Below are 20051 nucleotides of genomic sequence, written 5' to 3' on the forward strand. Positions count from 1 at the left end.
CAAAAACTTCTCCGTTGGTCGGCGAATTTTATTAAGCGACCATAATAAGCAGTGGCCTCGTCTTAATCATTTTCAAGCGTTAACGAATGAGCTTTGATGTATCCATGGTAACAACCGCGGATAACGGTTATCGATCCCCCACGGTTCTCGAACACCTTCCGTCACTTCCGTGACGATAAATTAATAGCAGGAAAATTTCAGATACGCATCCACGTACAATATTCTTGTCTGCTAACGTCGATTGCCAATTGGAGCGAGATAATTTCATTTCCGGGTATTTGCCGCGGCCAATGAATAACTAATTTGCTCTTTAAACCTGCACAGCTGCCACTTGCCACGTGATTTCCCATTGGCCCCCCTGTTCCAGTGTTTTATCTACTTTCCTCAGCCAGTCTTTTCTTCGTTTCGTTAAGATAATTGCGAGTAAGGACGTAATGTTTTCCTGTATTTTATAGCGGATGTCTACTGATTAGACTACGGGCGTTTATGCAAATTCGTATTTTTACGAACACGGTAAAAGAAATCGTAGAGAGAGGAAAGGCAGTGATTCGTTTCACCTATCTAATGTTCTAACCAGTAGGAGAGCCCTGTGAAAATAAATTCGGAATAAAGTTTGAATTTAATAAGTACGTGTAAAATATTTGTAAAAGGATTTGATGAATGTCGTAATATTTTCAAATGCCATTCTATATCTCGGAACTCAGTGATCATAATGAATAAAATTTTGTAAAATTATTTTGGAAACTGCTATGGTTTACTATTAATTGAATTCCATGTTTTAGCAAGCGACAGGAGCGCGAGGCATGTGCTGCGCATTTAATTAATAGAGTTTAATTTAATTAAAATTTTAATTGCCGTCTGAATTTTTAAATGGCAATGCGCATTTGTTTTATTTGCTGAATTATCGTGCGTATCCGGTTGCGCGATCAGACTTGTTATTGTCTCACTTTCTCCCTTCTTGCTTTTTCCTGCGGTATCGTCTCACGCGTCATTTTATAATTTCAAATAATAAATGGTATCTGACAATAAAGTTTACATTTCACCTAACAAACTCTATAAAAATCACGATATTTTACGAAATATTCGAGGAAAATGTTTTTTACTTTACATAATAGATGAGAGATTGGCTAACATTTACTTTCCAGATAATTTTTCCTTCATCTATGTTTTATTTTATTCCTTTAGATCGCTATTGTATACTCGACTGTTAATTATTGCAACAAAGTTACGAGCAACTGACAATGGCTCGAAGCTACTAGCTGGTTATCATAAGCTCTGAGTGGTTGATATTGATAATTAGAAAGTTTAACAATTTGTCGGACCGTGATACTTCTATGCCATATTTTAAATTACTTTTTTACAGTTCATCGACGGCGACTGAAATTTCCAGTTTTCGTGAAATTATAACGATACCACGTTTCTATTTTTAATTTGAAAAGTCGACGTAGCTTCCTGTACAAGCGGCTTTTCCTCCTCTCTTTCCATTCCCTCGGTTCTCTCCTTTTATCTCCGCTGCAACCTTACTTCTGCGAGTGAATATTACATTTTTCAAGTGCAACGGTGAAAATTCATGGACAGGTGAACATGATCGCGGCAGAAATTTAAGGAGAGATATTTCCTACGAGTTCGATCAATTTTACCAATTTCCATATAATATCAATAATTTTACAAAATCGTTTTATATGATTTTTGAAAAATAGAATTCGCTCTATATAAATTATCAATTTCAAGATTTACATGTTCACGTAATTATGGAAAATTGCTTTTCTTTCAAGTATGCAAAGACTTCTATAGAACGTTATTTGGAAAAGCCACGTTTATACTACTTTTCCACTGAAACCATTTCCTCAATCGTATCGTAATTTTTAATATATCTATTTCGGTTAATCAATCCTAATCGGTATATCCAAGACGAAGCACCCGACTTGGATTCGTTAATTTTGATTCGTGCTGCAAACAGCGTAGATACATAGTTCAGGGTCACAGTAGTACTATTCAAGATAATCAACGTATAGACGTTGAATACACGAACTCGTGAAGTGATTACATTGTTTGAGAAACAGTTAATTATCTCAGAGAGATACGGTCCATGGTTGATATTCCTACGTATACAGTAGAACCTCTCATCGACTCCTATTATCCGAATACTTCGCTATCCGATGGGTTTATCGCTTGAACGTTCTGGTATTTCAACACGGTACACGTTGTACAGCATTTAGTTTATGTAAAACTACGTAGATACGGACAGTAGCAACCAGACTCGCTCGCCAGACGAGATCAAAGGTATCTCGTAGCTTCTTACCTACCTCATTGAAACATATGTATGTATGTATTGAGAGACTTTGTTAAGAGCGTAATACGACTCACCTTCCTTCGCTTGCTTGCCGCAGTCGCTTGTTGACGGTACGAGACAGCTCAGATGAGGCGAATCTCCTTCGCGCTGTCTTTACATAGCTTAACGGAGAAACCGTTAAAACATATAACATTCTACTCGTGCATTACGTGAAATACAGGATTTAAATACGATACAATTGGATAATTATAATTTCATTTGTGCCACTTATGATTATAATATTGATTTGATGATTGCAATATAAAAGGGAGAATATCGAGGTATTATACGTAAACTACAACAGTGGTTATACTAGGAATTCGTTTGAAACCGCCCAAATACCGCCTGTGCGTTGTACTTTGCATTGATCTCGCCATCAATAGAGTTCGTAATATCGATAATCGATAGTACGGTCGATACAACGCAGCGGTGTAGAGGGGAAATCTTCCCACTTACGTGTGACGCTTAGATTTGGCGGTTAGATTTACTTCCTGTTCCGGTCGGTCGAGACAGATGTACGTGTTCGCGACGAAGGGAATAACCTTGTGTGTTCAAATTCTGATTCTATGGAATATAGTTTACCGTCGTAGTTTCATCCTCCATACAAAGTGTTTCCCATGAGTGAAAAATATATGGTCTATATCGTTCCCGTGTGTGCCATGGTGATCGTTGGTTTATACCGGAAAGCAGTGTCCGATAAGGACTTTTGGAGAGCCAAGAGAACGGTGAAGGATAAGGACAAGGTAGGATGCGTTATTTTCTATATTATTCTATAAGGAGGGAAAGCTCTGTTAGAGGGGAATCAAGTTCCTCGTTCCGCTTTACGCCTCAGCATAGTTTCTCATAGTTTCTACCATCTGTTTTATTATTCTTTCGATCTGATGATACGAGAATTTAAGAACTGTGAATGTCGTCGAATCTATAGTCTGTCCAACGAGTCGAGTCAGTAGATGTAAACAAACATTTAGCAGGTAAGTAAGTATGTACATATTTACATACGACTTACATGTACCAGTTTTAGTTGCTGGCGCGTATTTACATGGGTCATTGTTAGGTTAGGACTTGTTTCGACTTCTCGGGTTTATGACGCGGCATATAAAGGTTGCGAGCCATTGTTCCAATGCACCAATCATATACGTCTGTATCGACTCGACTCGTCGGAAGAGATATAATCGAGATATCTCGACAAGGCAATGTCCGAATCTAAGAGAGACACATTTGTGTTTGTAGACGACGAAATTTCTGGTTATACAAGGTTTGTTAGGGAAAGGAAACGGTTGTCCTGACAGGTTACCGATTCTCTTTATATCTTGATCGGGATAGGTGTCGCTGACACGCGTTTCTCTTTCGACGTCTTAAGTAACGTCTAAAGATAGGAGCATTGTCTTAGAAGCGGGCCTCTTTCTCTCGTCGAACTCTCGAAAGGGCCACTGATCTATGAATAGGTCTTTGCCGCTCTTCTTCCTTACTCCTCTTATAATCCTCCTCGTGCATCGTCGTCAACCCTTTTTATCGGGCTTCACTCGACGTTGCTGACACAAAGATGGTGTTAGCTGCTGGTGAGCTCGATTTATGAACGTAAGAAAGAAATTTGTCGCTGTCTTTTTATAAAGCTCCGAGGAGAACGTGTAGAATGACCAGGAGATTAATACCATACTTATGTAACTTTTTTCATATTTTTATTTAAGGCTTCTTCTTATTATTTATTCCTCGATGCTTGAATTAATACGAAATTTACATAATCTCTTTGTACTTTGCTTGAAGATTTCTAACTATTATTTTCCATTCGATGCTTCAAATTATCTTCTAATTATACTATTGTCAGAAAAAATATACTATCTAAATGGTATTCATAGTATGAATAGTAGGGGCTCAGATAGATTTCAGTAAAGATTTTTTTTTATTATTTAATTTGTAACTTAATTGCTAAATAACATATAGGTTACCCCCAGCGGGATACCATCTTCGAGTTTGATTATTTTATTTCTATAGTGAGGTCAGTGGGGAGACAGTGAAGATTAGTTGAGTATTTTCAAAGCGTACACACAAACGATTAAAATATTTTTTAACATAGTCATCGGTGGTTGTGCCTTTAGCTTCGATGCTACGCGTAGTTACATAAAATCTATTTCAATATAAATTGTGTCTTTAAATACTTGTGCTTTGTATGCATCAGGCAGTAGGGAAACGAAATTTCGAAATTTCGTGATTTTTGATCTCGCGTTCCTCGGTGCAATACTCGAACGCAGGCTAATATTTAACGAAAATTACTTTTCCATAAATTTTTCCAAAATTTTCTTTCCGTCCAAGCCACTTCGTCGTATGTTAGAATTTAACTTCATAATCTTCGTTCTACGGTAAATCTCATCTCCATAAACTTAAGATGGCGAGGTAATCTTGTTTCAAGTAATGTCACGAAGTATTTGGAGATATCTATCTGAAATATGTGGGCGCTAGTTTGTTACCTTCGTTCGATAGTTATGGCTATGTCTAGCCGTGGAAAAAGTCTATGAAGCTTCGTAGAGTTTCACGCGAAGATCAAAGTGGTTGCCTCTGTTCTTCGATAAAGATCGTGTGCTTCGTAAAATTTGCAATAGAGTAGGTCGTATCAGATGCTAAAATAAACGATAAAATCTTTTACTTGCGTCGCCGGGATAAGCTATGGAATAGGTTTAAGATTTCAGCTACTGCAGCTTTTAATACCGTCTGAATAATTCAATGAAATGAAATTAGAAATTCCAAGTACGAGTCATTTACAAACGATAAAAGAAATGAAACATTTTATTTTGCGCAAGCTGACACTATTTTTAAGACATACATTTTATATAAAATATACAACTTGAACGATACAATATAATATCGTCCAAAAGTGTTGTATAGCCATGTGTGGTTTTACCATACGTATTCATACGTATCAGATATATAATTAGTATTTGGCGAATTCTGGTCTTCGTATAAGACGAAACCACTCGAACAGATGACCTTGCATACTACTCGCAATGAGAAGTAGCTCTATAGACCTTTTTTCCCCTAGGATGGCAATTTTTACCAAGCTAATTAATAGTAATTCTTATCGTACCAAGACCACGATATGCTTATTAGACACTTTTTATCCGGAATGACACTCTAAATTAACGTGTGAATTTCTAATTTTTTTTTTTGTAGGAGAACTGCTTTTACATTTATTAATAACATGTAACTTTTGGGAAAATTAATCTACACTTTTATTAAGATATGATTATTTATACATTTTTTATCTTCATCGTGTCATTTGAATTATAATTACAGTATTTAAAAAGAGATTAGAAAGATTAGTTATTCCAATGTCGAACAAGCTCTAAAAATAATTATGGAAATTTTCATTTGTATGTATCTTCGGTATAAACAATTTTACGAGAAGACTGCAACGGTTATAATTATATTCTTAGATGCAACATTAGCCTTAATTGCTATTTATTTTATATTCCGATAAATCTATCTTCGTGTTACGACGTACGTGCTACGAACGAGAATATAAAAGGAACGAAGATGGAAGCCTCCCAACGACGTAATCTATACACTTCAGCAGTAACTACATCTTCGTTAGTTACTGAATTAATTAATTAATACCTACTCTAGGTTTACAGCCTGTTTATACTGTTTGGAAACTTATACGTAACTTCCTTGTTATCGTTGACGTTCCTATATCACGCATTTTATATTACGCATCAGCACATTGATTAAAAAAAAAAAAAAAGCAATCGAAATTCAGGAATCAAAATTTAACCAAAGGTATAAATAAAGAAATTATTTATCGTCGATTAAAATTTATTTTACCCTAATGTAGTATCGTGGACAGAATGCCTAAGAAATATAGGGTGGACTATAAAGAATATTACGAAAAAGACCAAGTGCTTATAGGACAAAAGGATCGAGGAAACTTGGATGGACCAAGCGGCCCATCAATGTGTCCAAACGGTTACGGAACACGTACGTGGTGGAGGTATGAAAGACGAATTAACAGTCAGTCGTTAACTGAGAGTTGAGTTGCAGAGTTGTTATGAGTTGTAAACTATTAGTTGCGAGTTGTGAATTATCCATTTAGTTGTCTTAATTATGGCACATTACTGTATTTAGTTCACGTTAAATAACCATCGTTTCCTGTTTAATCCATTGTAAATAAATCCATCTACCGATAAACTTAGGATAGAAATCATTGGAAACTCCAATTTCTAATATTTCTTAATAAATAAATCCTGTACTAAGAACAGAATCCTGTACTTATGAAAGAAAAATTGTGGATTAATCTCATCCTCCTATGGTTTGAATCTATGAGATCCAACTATGGGGAACAGCGAGTAATTCCAACATAGAAATTCTCCAACGATTCCAATCAAAGCTCTAAGATGCTTAATAGATGTACCTTGGTATGTTACCAACGAAAGATATCCACAGTTTTAGATAAGATATCCACAGTTAAAGAAGAAATATCCAAATTCAGTAACATAAGGGCTAACAACCAGCAAAACCCATTAATTACTCAGTTACTTTTCCGCTGGCTAACAAGACACTACCCTCTAGACTTAAACATTAGATTCAGCTAGAATCAAACATACTATAAACACTTATTATCCAAGTTATAATACCACGCCAGAATAATTTACTTATAATTCTCAATGAGAATTGATTGTAAAATTCTTCCAAATAAAAGAAAAAGAAGAAAGAAATCTCATCCTACGCTGCGACAGATCTATCGTTGCAAAGACGTTTTATTTGTAAAAGCGCCACTTAATTTGGTCGATCATCGATAGAATTTGTCAAAACTAATCGGTTCATCTTAGTCTCTTATACGCGTAACTGTTCCTATTCTCATCCTGCTATATACAGGGTGAACAACATAAACCAGATTACGTAAATATCTCAAGGTTATTCTTAAAAGACTCCAACATCATCAGTGCAGCAATATACCAATAACAAACATCATCTATTTATAAGAATTACGAGCTCGTAGGTTTCGAATTAAGCCAAAAGACGGCGATCGATCGCGATCTTCTTTCGTCCTAAAACAACGAAATTCTAATCGCGGCGGATCGATTTAACCACTTGGAAACATCAACACCTCAGCTCGTAAACATCAACACCTTGGAGTGTGAAACGTAAAAAGAAAAGCGAGGGTCCTCTTCGAAAAGTTTCCATTCACAACAGAAGCTCGATGTCGAGGCATCGATCAATTTAGCCCCCGATGAATTCTATCTTGGACACGAAGCCAGCTATAATGAAACGAAAGAGGAAAAGTAGAAGTCTCTTCATTGAAACCAGAGCTATCCCGTCTCTCGGCCCCGCTCACATCGTTTCCCACTGATACTACGAGGATAAAGTGATCTAAGAAACACTCCACACGCCTACTTTCGTCGTTGACCCTGTCACAGCGTCTTCTTTCTTTTCAACTACAAATGTCGCAAGGGTCTCCGAGTTTCTGCCAGATCGTCGATCGTTTAACTTCAACGCTACAACTACCGAACTTCGACTCTGATACGTTTAGAATTGTTTCAAAATTTGCAATAATTTCCAAGCAATTTTATCATCAAAGTCTAATTCTCGACTGTTTCTTCGGCGCTGTATAAAAATCACATTCGACTGTTGTACTTGGGAAATCTGTTAATGATAACATTTCTCTTTGCTGTATTTAGCGTCTATAGAGGTATTTTCAAGAACCGCGATGCATCTTTGTTACTTTACGTTGCTGAGAAAGATCGATGCACAGTTTGCGACCAATTTTATAATAAACAAATACAACGCTAAAAGCGTGTGTTTAATTACGAGGTACGTAAGATCGAATTTTTAAAACCGTTTTCCACGCTGAAACGCTGGAAGCGGACGTAGGTTATTCGCGCGACGAGTCGTCGATACGTGAAATTCTCTTAAATTCAACAGCTACCTCTACGTATTCAGAATTAATTTGTCAAAAAGCAGACACCGCGTACATAATAGACGCACAGAGCTAGAAAATAGTCGCGGAAGCTACAGCGAATGGTCAGTTTCACCGAGTTATCGCTTCGCCTCGTTTCGAGGGAGCTTTCGGGGTGAGTCACGCTTGCGCAAGCCGCGTACACTTAGCGAAGCTAGAACGGCGCGCAACAATCATACGAGCTTCAGTTTTCACCAAGTTCTCGCCGGGGTTGAACGATCGTCGCTCGGCTCATCTTTCGACAATCATCGTGAGATTATTTCGTCCGTGAAAAAGGAAAATTTTATCTTCGTGTCACGCGTCTTCGAGCCGTGATTCCACGTGTTAGTCGATCAGAAACAACGCCAAGAATTCGTATGAAAGTTCTTCTCCATCCACGTGAGAAGCTTCACCCTCTGTATCGCGATCCCTTGATCTTCCTACGCGTTTAGATACAGTGTATCCAAAGAAGAACCGCTGACTTTTTACATTTTATAAGAACGTCTTTTGCGAACGTCGAATATCGCGACTGTTTCAACAACTCTCTACGCTCGTCTCCACGTTTCGTCAGCGAAGAGATCGGAAGATCTAGTCAAAAGCGAACGCTTTGAACTTCTCAGCCTTTTCTTGTCTTGTCTTCTTCTTTTTCTGCAATTAGAATTTCTATCTAAGATCGCAGAGATTTTGCCGTTTTTGTCGCTGGAGAATCGAACGAAAGACGGTGATTTTCACAAATTTTTCGATTCTTTCCTTTTCGGGAGAGTTTTTTCTTTTTCTTTTTTTTTATTTAAGACTCAAAGAATTTCGCGATTTCGTGGTGAATTTTGACGAGACAACGAATGAACGAGAGATGGAGAAAAATGTGTAGAGAAGACGCGAGTTAAATTGTTGCGATTTCTTAAAAGACCGAGTGGTGTACTATATGGCAACATCAACCGTGTCGGGACATCATGAAGCTGTCAAGGAAAATTCCACGGAGCTTCTTGATCGGATTTCCATGAATAGTTGCCCGCCAAGTAGTTTCCCAGACAATTTTCAAGACTTCTTCGCCGCTCTTAACGAAGACTCGGACGATCTGCCCAGCATGCTCGAGGATAAGTTGATACCCAGGTGAGAATACGGATGTTTTCGTCCACTGTCATTCACGATTTTCGTTCGAGATCCAAAGGGTGAGGTATTGACATTGAAAAGTAAGATTTTGCAAATTTGATACCCAGCTGAGTATACCAACACTTTTATCTACACATCGTCACTGATAATTTTTATTAGAGCTTGAAAATTAAAGAAAATAATAATAATAATAATAAGAATAAGAATAATAATAATATTACCAAGTAAGTTTTCGAGACATCGTCACTGATAATTTTTATTAGAGCTTAAAAATTAAAGAAAATAATAATAATAATAATAATAATAATAATATTACCAAGTAAGTTTTCGAGACATCGTCACTGATAATTTTTATTAGAGCTTGAAAATTAAAGAAAATAATAATAATAATAAGAATAATAATAATATTACCAAGTAAGTTTTCGAGACATCGTCACTGATAATTTTTATTAGAGCTTGAAAATTAAAGAAAATAATAATAATAATAAGAATAATAATAATATTACCAAGTAAGTTTTCGAGACATCGTCACTGATAATTTTTATTAGAGCTTGAAAATTAAAGAAAATAATAATAAGAATAAGAATAATAATAATATTACCAAGTAAGTTTTCGAGATTTCGAAAATTTACAGTAGGTTGAAACGTACGAAATTTTTGATCTTTAACAATTTATTGATCTCTGACAAACCTTTCACTGAATTATACCAAGCAAATCAATCTGCTGTGCCAAAAATCCTCCTTGCAACAGACGCAGTGTACAATGAAGTATTGCTATTGTACGTACACCACCGACCATAAATCACATTGTAACAATACAACGTGAGTACAATTTTCTGGCTCGAGTTCATCGCTTAATTTTGCGATATAACGCTGTTTTACGATGATATCCGAATTTAAATGTCCACGTGTATAAATTGAATAAACATTTAAAAATGAATCGCATCCATAAGTATGAAAAATTATACGGCGAATTACGATAGACAGAAGAGTAAGGCAAGAATAGGCAAAGTGGAAAGAACAGTTGTGGCAACTATTAGGAGGAAGTTGAACGACGATCACAGTAAAAGTATTAAAACAAAAGGTAATCGACAGTGTCATGGCTAGTTCACGCGGAGATATCCGCACGCGTCTGATGAAAACGAGATATAAGATATTTCGTTAAGATTTTTGACGATACGATTTGATTTACTTATTCTTCAAATTAGAACCGATTGATATAATAATAAATGGTATTTTTATTTCATGATAAATACCCTTTCATAATAAAGAAATCGTTCGTATGCAAATTTTTAATTTCATTCAGCGTTTAATGCTAATGCTATATAAAGCCATATTAAAACTTGTTTGGGATCCGACTATGGGGAACAGCGAGTAATTCCAACATAGAAATTCTCCAACGATTCCAATCAAAAACTTTAAGATTCTTAATAAATGCATCTTGGTACCAACGAAACGATACATCGCGACCTTAAGATACCCACAGTTAAAGAAGAAATATCAAAATTTAGTAACAGATATAACATAAGAGTTAACAATCATCAAAACCCATTAATTACCCAACTACTTGACACGACGGATCAGATCCGCAGACTAAAAAGACATCTAAAGAGACAACTAGAATCAAACATACTATAAACACTTATTATTGTTATAAAATAGCCACGCCAGAATAATTTACTTATAATTCTCAATGAGAATCGATTGTAAGATTCTACCAAACAAAATAAAATTCAGCGTTGACTCGTGGACAGAGGTGTATTTATTGGGTTGGCAACAACTGATTGCGGATATTGTCATTAGGTGGTATTTACAAAATCCGCAATCGCTTAGTTGCTGACCCAATATTTGTTTCATTTTGACCTCGCTGTGAAGAAATAGACTGGTTACACGCATGACATAGTATACTTATTTGACGTATCTAATGTACTCAAACATACTTATTCTCCATTTTCGCACCCTCGCGTCTATTTACGTCTGATCTTGTAATCTATCCAACGAGACGAGGTGCTAAACGTAAACAAAATTTGATTGCTATAGCTGTTATAATATTTTGCTTGATAATTTACAACCTCGCCTCGTTGAACGCGCCATAGAGCTGTCTAAATCTACAACTATAACAAGAGAGAACAAAAGAATCTGCTATTGCAACGACTCTAACTTTCATTATAACGAAGTACTATGAATTCTGACAACACATGTGTTTGTACGTCTAAAAATTAAACGACCAACGACTGAGAGAGTTTTCAGTCTTAAAACGACGCTTAAAGTACAAAATATTTCCTAATAAAAAAAAGGGAGATTTAGAAAGTTGATAGATCAACAAAGGTTTCCTGGAAAAAATAAAAAAATACTTAACCCTCGTGCGTTCCTGGTTCTCTTTAGTAAAATTATCCGACGATGATGCAAAATTGACGCTGTGATAGAGAAGCATAATGGAAATCGATCGCATGAAAATTCTGAAGATTGAGACGTATAATCCTATTGTTTGCAAATGATAAAACAACGTCCTGGATGTACTGTTTTTTAAAAATCATTCATCGCGTTAATTGACGCAAGAGACGCAAGAGAACTAATCAGCGTGAAACATGGAGTTGCTATCTTTTCGTGCAAATGGTTGACCGGCGAGTACAAGTGACTTAAATGCAAACATATTAATATTGATGATATCGTATTATCGTGACAAAGAAAAATTACTACGATAGAACGTAGGGGAAACATAGCGAGATGAACAATTTTATTCCCCTTTTCGCAAACTATATTTGATGCGTCTTCCTTCTATTCCAATCCGACCTTTCCCTCGCATATTTGCGAAATTATGAATCATGTCTGTCGTATTCTATGTACGTTCTCTGACATTCGTATATTTTCCAATCATTGTCGCAACGTACGTTGTTCTTAAAATACGGTTAAATGATAACTCGTATCACAACTCTACCGTTGAAAGTAAAATCAAATTACCGTGGAACTGGATGTGGAAAATTGCAAATATGACAACGAACATCCGCTTAACCCGAGATGACATTTTCCAAAAAAGTCCTGTAAATTCATTGGACAGGAAACATCAGTCGATACTCGCAAGGCTAAGAATAGGTCACACGAACTTCGCCCGTGTTCACCTAATCGCGAAAGAAGAACCGAACAAGCGTAACATTTGCAAAGAGAAAAATTACTGTAAAACACCTATTAATCGAATGCCGAAAATTTCGAATCGAAAGACAACAACGCAACCAATTAACATTTCTCCAATTGATTAATCCAGCAGGGGAGAAGCAGAGCCATTCGCAATGTCTGACACACTTTATAAGTATAAAAATATAGCAAACGATACAATGTAAACATTGTACGTACTTATAACCAGGCAATAGCACGTTAGCCTAATATATTGGGTTGGCAACTAAGTGATTGCAACTTTTGTCAATATTTTGTCATTGGGTGGTATTGACAAAATCCGCAATCACTTAGTTGCCAACCCAATAACATTGTATAAACCTATGAAATATAATTATCGTAATTGCGACTGTAATCACTCACAACCCTCACAGATGAATATGACTGTAAATAAATAAATAAATAAATGATAATCCTATTACGAATATCAAAACTGTAATTTTAATTTAATTATAATTGAACATTAATAATCGTATTATAAGTGTCCCCACTATTTTACTCTGCAAGTATTGATTCTAGGATCAATAATAAATGGATTAAGCCATTTTTTTTATTCCTCTTGGAGAGTACTCTATGGCTTTAAGGTCTTACACTACTTTTTTTCTATTATTATTGACTGGGGAGTGTTAATCAATTAAAGCAGAACACATTGTAAATTTTACGATATGATTCATTGTTTACAGCTTTACATATTCACGCATACGTTGTACAGTTTTACCTATTAATATTAGCTTACTGCATAAATACTGTTTGCATTTTCGTTCATATAAACATAATAATAATTATATCATTGCTGTATAAGTCACTATGAAATATGAAATATAACGTATTCCTAGAGTTTACCAAAGACAGAAATAAAAAAATCTTCAGTAATTCCTGTCAAACGTGTTCGTAGAACTTTCGAAATTTCCTTTCTATCGCAAGAATTTTCATTTAGAGTTGGCTTTAATCCTGAATTTTGTACGGGACTATATTTAAGGCGGCAAGTTTGGCAATTAAAGATATCGCACGCTGCTGCGACAGATTCAGAAATTAAATGCGAATACGCGTGTATAAATCTAGCCTGACCAATTCTAATTCCATTTAATACTATCTGTTGTTCACGGTCGAGATATACAGTGGCCAGATTTTTATTTAAAAAATCCTCCGTTGATTTACAATTGGAATGCCGAGGAATTTTTCTATCCATTGTCCTAAAAGTATTGGACAATGCTTTTCTACAAAAGTTTACAGGATTACGTTTTTTTATACAATTTCCCAAGGTCATTTATACGAACACGATCTTTCCATAAGCCTATTTATAGTACGAGGAGATTGTATAAATAATGGTGAATTCTAAAAACCATCGATACACTGTGAACACATTTACGCAAATTGCAAATGCATAGTTTTATGAACGCAATTTAAAAAAAAAAACAAATAGTATAAGATAAAAAATTGTTTTACTCAACTAATTACTTTGTTTCGTTACTTTGCGTGTCTCTCATATTTTTGCATACAGTGTGCATTCAAATTTCCTACAAATCCATGAAATCTCCTGGTCTAATTATCCGTTTTCTTTTATACAATTGATCGATAACAGCTTGCGCACGACTGACGTATCAAAGTCCAAATTGAATCGTATGATTCGAATAAGATTCAAATTTCAGTGAGAATGGTCTTTATCATGCGTAGCTGGAAACGGATATTAATCGCGTTCCTTGTCGGATTTCGACAGGTTGCAGATCCTTTCTGTATCGATGGAAATGTCGAGGTCGGCTAGAAACTCTAACAAGGCCTCTAATGCATACGATACAGATATATGTATCTGGATTTCAATTAGTTCCAGATGCTCCTTATCTCGGTTAAAACGTCGACGTTGTGATATCGTGCCTATTATTGAAATGGTTGATGGAGGGATTAAGCGTGATCTGCAATAACGCTGGCCACTATGCAATGTATGGCAAAATCGGTCACTGCAGCTTATGTTGTGTTACAATCGCGGAATCTCGCGAAATACGCTCAGGAAAATTTCATTTTCGCGTACGGTAGCGAACGAAACAGAGTTTGAAAAATTGCGTTCCTCGAATTACGTACGCTATGAATTTCAGTAAAATTTGAATCATATTGATGGTAGCCACGTATTCCGTGTGTTAAATTCATTCGTTGTATTCATTAGATATAAACTGTTTTTGTAAAATTACGCTCCTCTTTTCTCTTATTTCATAAAGTTTCTTTTGTTCGATATTGTACGTACAGTGTCTAGAGTTCCGTAGCACAGGAAATCTATTTTATCGGTGGATCGCCCACATGAAAACGAAAAAGTTCGTATAAAAGTATGTTTCACTTTGTTTTCCAGCTATAGCGAATTTCTTCTTTAACGAACTGTTTCTTTGCCAGATCCGTTCGAAATTGACCTGTTTGCATACGAACGTAAAACTGGCTACGTTTCGTCATTGACCAGGTGCGTTTACAGAATTACAATGCAAGGTTCAACGTCAAACATATTCACTTCCTTTTTCTAAATATATAGACACGTGAAATTAGTTCAACTATACTTGCATCTTTCCACGGAATTATTCCAACGTAAAGTTTGTTGTAACTCGAAAACAAGGTGAAACGGGGCATGTGTGTTCCAAGTTCTGTCGCCCTTTTTAAACCAAGGATTCTAGATACACTTGTGGAAGATAAATTTCCGAGTTAGAATGACATTTTTCCAACACATAATTTAAATTTCTACCAACTCGTACTAAACGGTTAAATAGAAACGCAGAGTTTTCTACTCGAATTTAATGTTCCTTGTTGAACTTGTAAGACTTCCAGGAACTTGAAGAAACTTTTCGATGTAGAAACTGTACGCATACGTGGATGACAATGAACCTCTGGACTAACGAACTTGCTAATTGCTGTTGACTTACGTACGGCCAAACGATGGTGTATGAGTTTGATGAAGAAAGGGAGATGACCCCGAAAATTCATAACCTTTTCTAGATTGCACCTTATATTTTCTTATTGGTTCTAGCTTCAACGAGAACACAGTTAACAACGGGTGGACGAAGAGATCCGGTCAATCTCAAGTTTGTCCGCGTTCTTGTTTGCTTTCTATCATTCCTAACAAATGTTTTACGAAGATGAAATTAGAAAGTTTTGGATTCCAGATTTTCGCAGGTTGTTCTCTTTGTTTCTTAAATTAGACACGGTCTTCTCTGTATCTTCCGATTATATCTGCTATTTATTGATACCAACTGTTAAGGTTATTCGATGTATGTGGAATTAAAGAAACGCGTGGGTAAATTGTAAGGTATATATGTATTGTGAATATTAAAGTACAAAGTGTGGAGTACAACGTAAGCTGGTCCAGATCCGCACGCTAGCGATGTTACCCTGAGACTAAAAGAACCCTGAAGCCAACGTCGCACGTGACCGCTTATGGTCTGTCATCGACGCATTCTTTTGTCTATGCGCTGTCGATGACCTTAGCGCTTGAGAAAACCGAAGACCAGATGTAGAGTTTTCTTAGAAGTGGCGATCATTTCAACACCAATAATTGTGCAATTTCAATACACCGAGGAGTCCTGTTTTGCGGCCAAGTTTCAGGACAAAATACAACACACACAAGAATACACAAAAATCACGCACCAATGCGACTTAAACCCAAAAAACAAAAAAATAAACGCAAAAACCGAAAATCCACGACACATATTAGACCATGGCTACGTCGTACCGACGCGTATCGGTACTTTTGCCTAAACACACTATACTCAATTCATTGTTTATTGTGAATCTCAAAAATGTACAAAAAATCAAATATTGGCTAAATAAACTATTTAAAAAAAAAAAAAAAAATTGTGCAATTTCGCGAATAACTTCTATCCTATTCTCCGTGATAAATTACAAGCTGTCTTCCATGGAAACTATTTTATAACGTTAAATCTAACATAACATTTAACAGTGTCAAATGTCAAAATCTCTTAGTGTATCGTAAAAGTGTGGTGGACGGTGAGACGTGTTGCTGGTTAAATTAATAACGAGACGAGTTGATTTCGTTAACTATATTTACAGATATTTTAAACTGTAAAATACAAAGTTAATCGCAAGCGTTGCTCGTTCGATGATATTCGTTATAAGATTGCGCGATGCTACTGATACTAATTGTTATGCTGATTTGTTAGACTGATTCGTTATTCGCTCGAGTTATACTTATTCGCTCGACTGATGATCTCGATGACCCGATGCTGATATTGATTCACGCGACTGACCGACTATGTCTGCAGAACATGGTCTTCTATTTACACTGTTTGGGGAAGGGGTTACTGGAAGGTTTGGACTTGTCGCTGGTTGTCGGTTGCACGTAGCAGCGAAATTGCTTTGTCCAGAGTTTCTTTATTACATTATGTGCGTCGTACAGTGTTAATTCTCCGTGGCAAAACAACTACGTGAGGTATCTTCGAATCGGAACGTCCTCAGACGCATATGCCGCTACAAAAATATTAGCGTGTACTGGGCAAGACAATTGTACAAGATAAATCTATTTCGCAGTTGGAGCTGTATCTAGCAATTGCTAGATAGCAGAACGTAAAATAGAAGCTGAATATTACTGTGACGTGAAAATAAGACGATGTTCTGTTAACCAGTTAGCTGATGCGATCTCTTTGAAAAGCGTGTACCTAAAATGTGTCGTAAGAGTAAGCGTTGACGAGTATATTTTTTTCTTTTTTTAAGTGTTTATTTATGCCAAGATTTGTTTTTTTTTTTTAATACATTGAAGTAATTCACTTAAACTATGAATTAGAATAAGGTATGTTAGGCAAAGGTACCGATGCGGTACGACGTAGCCATACTGTATCGAGTGTCGTGGTTTTTACAATTTTTGTGTTTTCGTTCTTGTGTTGGTTTATGCGTTGACGAGTATACTTTGTAACGAAATGACTGTCCTATGTTTTAATTTCATTGTTGCAACTTATCGCGATCACTAAATTGCAATTTAGTCAGGAAATTCTAACTACTTGTCACGCATGACGAGTATTCCCGTCGAAAAGCTGACTGTTTAAAGATTTACCGTACAATCAAACCTTTGAATTCGAGAAAAGTTTATTCGCGATTTCGTTGTGCAATTATGTATTTATTTTAGTTATTTATCTATCAACTCGGCCATGCTCTCTGTACTAGAGCTGCACGCTGATCGACGGCTTCGAAATTATATCCGAGGTGATATTGAATGTAGTGCGTTAAATAATCATTGGATGTTTAGATCAACGATATATTTATTAACAAGTGCCTTCTTTCGATCGCGTCGCGTATCGCTCTCGGTTTCGCTAGTTGATCTCGCTGCCCGGTTACAACTCGACTTTATCACTGTCTGGTTCAAACTCGACTTTCGATCGCATTCAATTCTTTTCTTTTTGTCGCCCCTCGGTATCCCCACTATCCACGCGTTTGTTTGGCGCCTTCTTCTCGAACATTCGGTGGAAGGACCGTTGGGACTCATTAGGCACTTCGCTTCGGCGATATACGTTGTTGGCGAGTGCCGCTACGTATCAAATTAACGAATATCGATACGAATAAATTGTTTTCGAAAAATCTTGCTTTTACCGAAATTCCCCGAATTCGAAAGATCAAACGTCTACGTAGAAATTGTTTTCGTATGTTCAAGCAGCGATAGACGTAGAACTATCAACGCGATATTTAAATATCCAGGAAATCTCATACGAATCAACAAACCTGAACACAATGTGGGTGTCCGAATATGTCAACATGAATAATTGCGTGTGCAATGAATGTTACGTTGAAACGTACTTAAAAAAAAAAAAAAAAAAAAAAAAAGGAGAGAGAGCTTAGTAATGGATGTGTAAAAAGACAATATTAAACGTGGCCGCGCAAATTGCCCGTTATTAATACATCGCGAAAGGTTGAAGTTAAAAGTGTCAACGAGCAGCCAGGGTTTAGCGAGCAATTATCCGGGAACGGAGTTCAAAGAGGACGATTCGCCTTGCACGCGACCAAATCGGGATTGTTGTACGATAAGATAACTACGAACACGTAGGACGACTGATCCGATTAGATTGATCTGATTACGGAGTGTTCTGTCCGAAGCTATTCCTGTAAATCATTTACACCTATCGCATGTCAACGTGCACATAGGTACATGAATGGATGACGATTACATCGAATTTGCCCGTTCGAGTCTGCGCGTGTCGAGACGTCGTACGGAGGAACTTTGATAATTATCGTTCAAGCGGCTCGAAGGGTTCGTTGATACCACAAGAATTCTTTCCTTCCATCGTTTTCCCTCTTTTTTTTTTTTTTTTTTACTTTTATATTTATTTACGTATAACGATCGTTACGTGTAAATATTTCGTTGATCACGCGTTACGTTCTTAAGGTATTCATAGCGCGACAATAACGACGATACGCCTGAAAAGCAAAACACTAGATTCTTCCTGGAGGAAGAAATTTCTTGGATGTCTGTACTTCCTGCGCGCGCGCACTAACAAACTATTCAGAAATGAACAGAACGGTGACTTGTCACTGCGATAAATGGCATTTTCGATAGCGAAATTACCGATATTATATATTTCACGCTATTTTTATTCGAAAACGGCGAGGTCGGAGCTGATTTTTTTTTTAAAGAATTCTTCTAGTCATTTTACGCAATGCGTTAGGTTTTTTTAACAATTTTGTAAGAACGGTAATTAATGTTTTCCGTAATTAATGAAAACGTCATATTTGCAGCGATTTACTACGCAGGAATTACGTGTTAGAATTATTCATTAAAATTATTAGTTTTCTTTACTTGAAAGATGAACATAATTTATGGTACATCTAATGTACAGATTGTCCCGTGCAATTGAAACAAGCTACAGCTTCGAAACGGTACGAGATAGAAAATAATTTCGTTTCGCTATATGTGGCCATTTCGAAAGTACCGATGTTTCGAGTATCTTAACACTTAGCCAACCGCGTGCGCCACGGCGAGCTATACGTTTTCACCGCGTTCGAATAAGCTAACATATACGTTGTCCATGGAGGATTAATATACACTACTTAAAAAACAAAGAAATCTACAAATGATTTAAATGGTTAATTATATTTTCGGTAATGATTTTATTTAACGATTTCACATATTGTTTATACAAAACATCAAATTAAAAGTGTATATTAAAGTATACAAAAATATAGGTAAAATTAAAAACATTAAAGATAACTAAAGATAAATAAGACAACTTGAAGGTGAAATTAAAAATTCATAATACATTTTAATATCTTTTTACAGTGTAGTATCGTTCGATTATAACTTTATTTATTCATAACTGGTAGTGCAACCTTTTAATTAATTTTAACACCACTAAAGCTGTATTTTATCATATAATGTAATTTATAAAAGGAAAAAAGTGGCGCAATTAATTGGCGACAATTCCAGATAAACAATAACTGATAACAACAACAAAAGAAAGGAAAACGCGTTGCTAAAATCGAAAACGAAGATCTCGTTCGGTCCCTATTCGGTTGGCTAAGTGTTAAAATCATCCCCATT

At 36.2% G+C, this 20051-nt stretch overlaps 1 protein-coding gene across 3 annotated transcripts in view; it reads left to right on the forward strand.

The window, feature by feature from the left end:
• The first annotated feature begins 9014 nt into the window (after positions 1-9014).
• Positions 9015-20051, forward strand: part of LOC132909303 (GTP-binding protein RAD-like) — an 84332-nt gene continuing 73295 nt past the window's right edge. For 2 of the 3 annotated variants that reach the window (XM_060964065.1, XM_060964066.1), the window contains exon 1: positions 9016-9368. In XM_060964065.1, the coding sequence (XP_060820048.1) occupies positions 9181-9368 (188 nt within the window). In that variant the 5' untranslated portion in view covers positions 9016-9180. Of the gene's footprint in view, positions 9369-20051 lie in introns of all 3 variants that reach the window. The other variant, XM_060964064.1, reaches the window with a different exon arrangement.

This window comes from Bombus pascuorum, chromosome 7 (genome assembly GCF_905332965.1).
Source record: "Bombus pascuorum chromosome 7, iyBomPasc1.1, whole genome shotgun sequence".
Taxonomy (NCBI): domain Eukaryota; kingdom Metazoa; phylum Arthropoda; class Insecta; order Hymenoptera; family Apidae; genus Bombus; species Bombus pascuorum.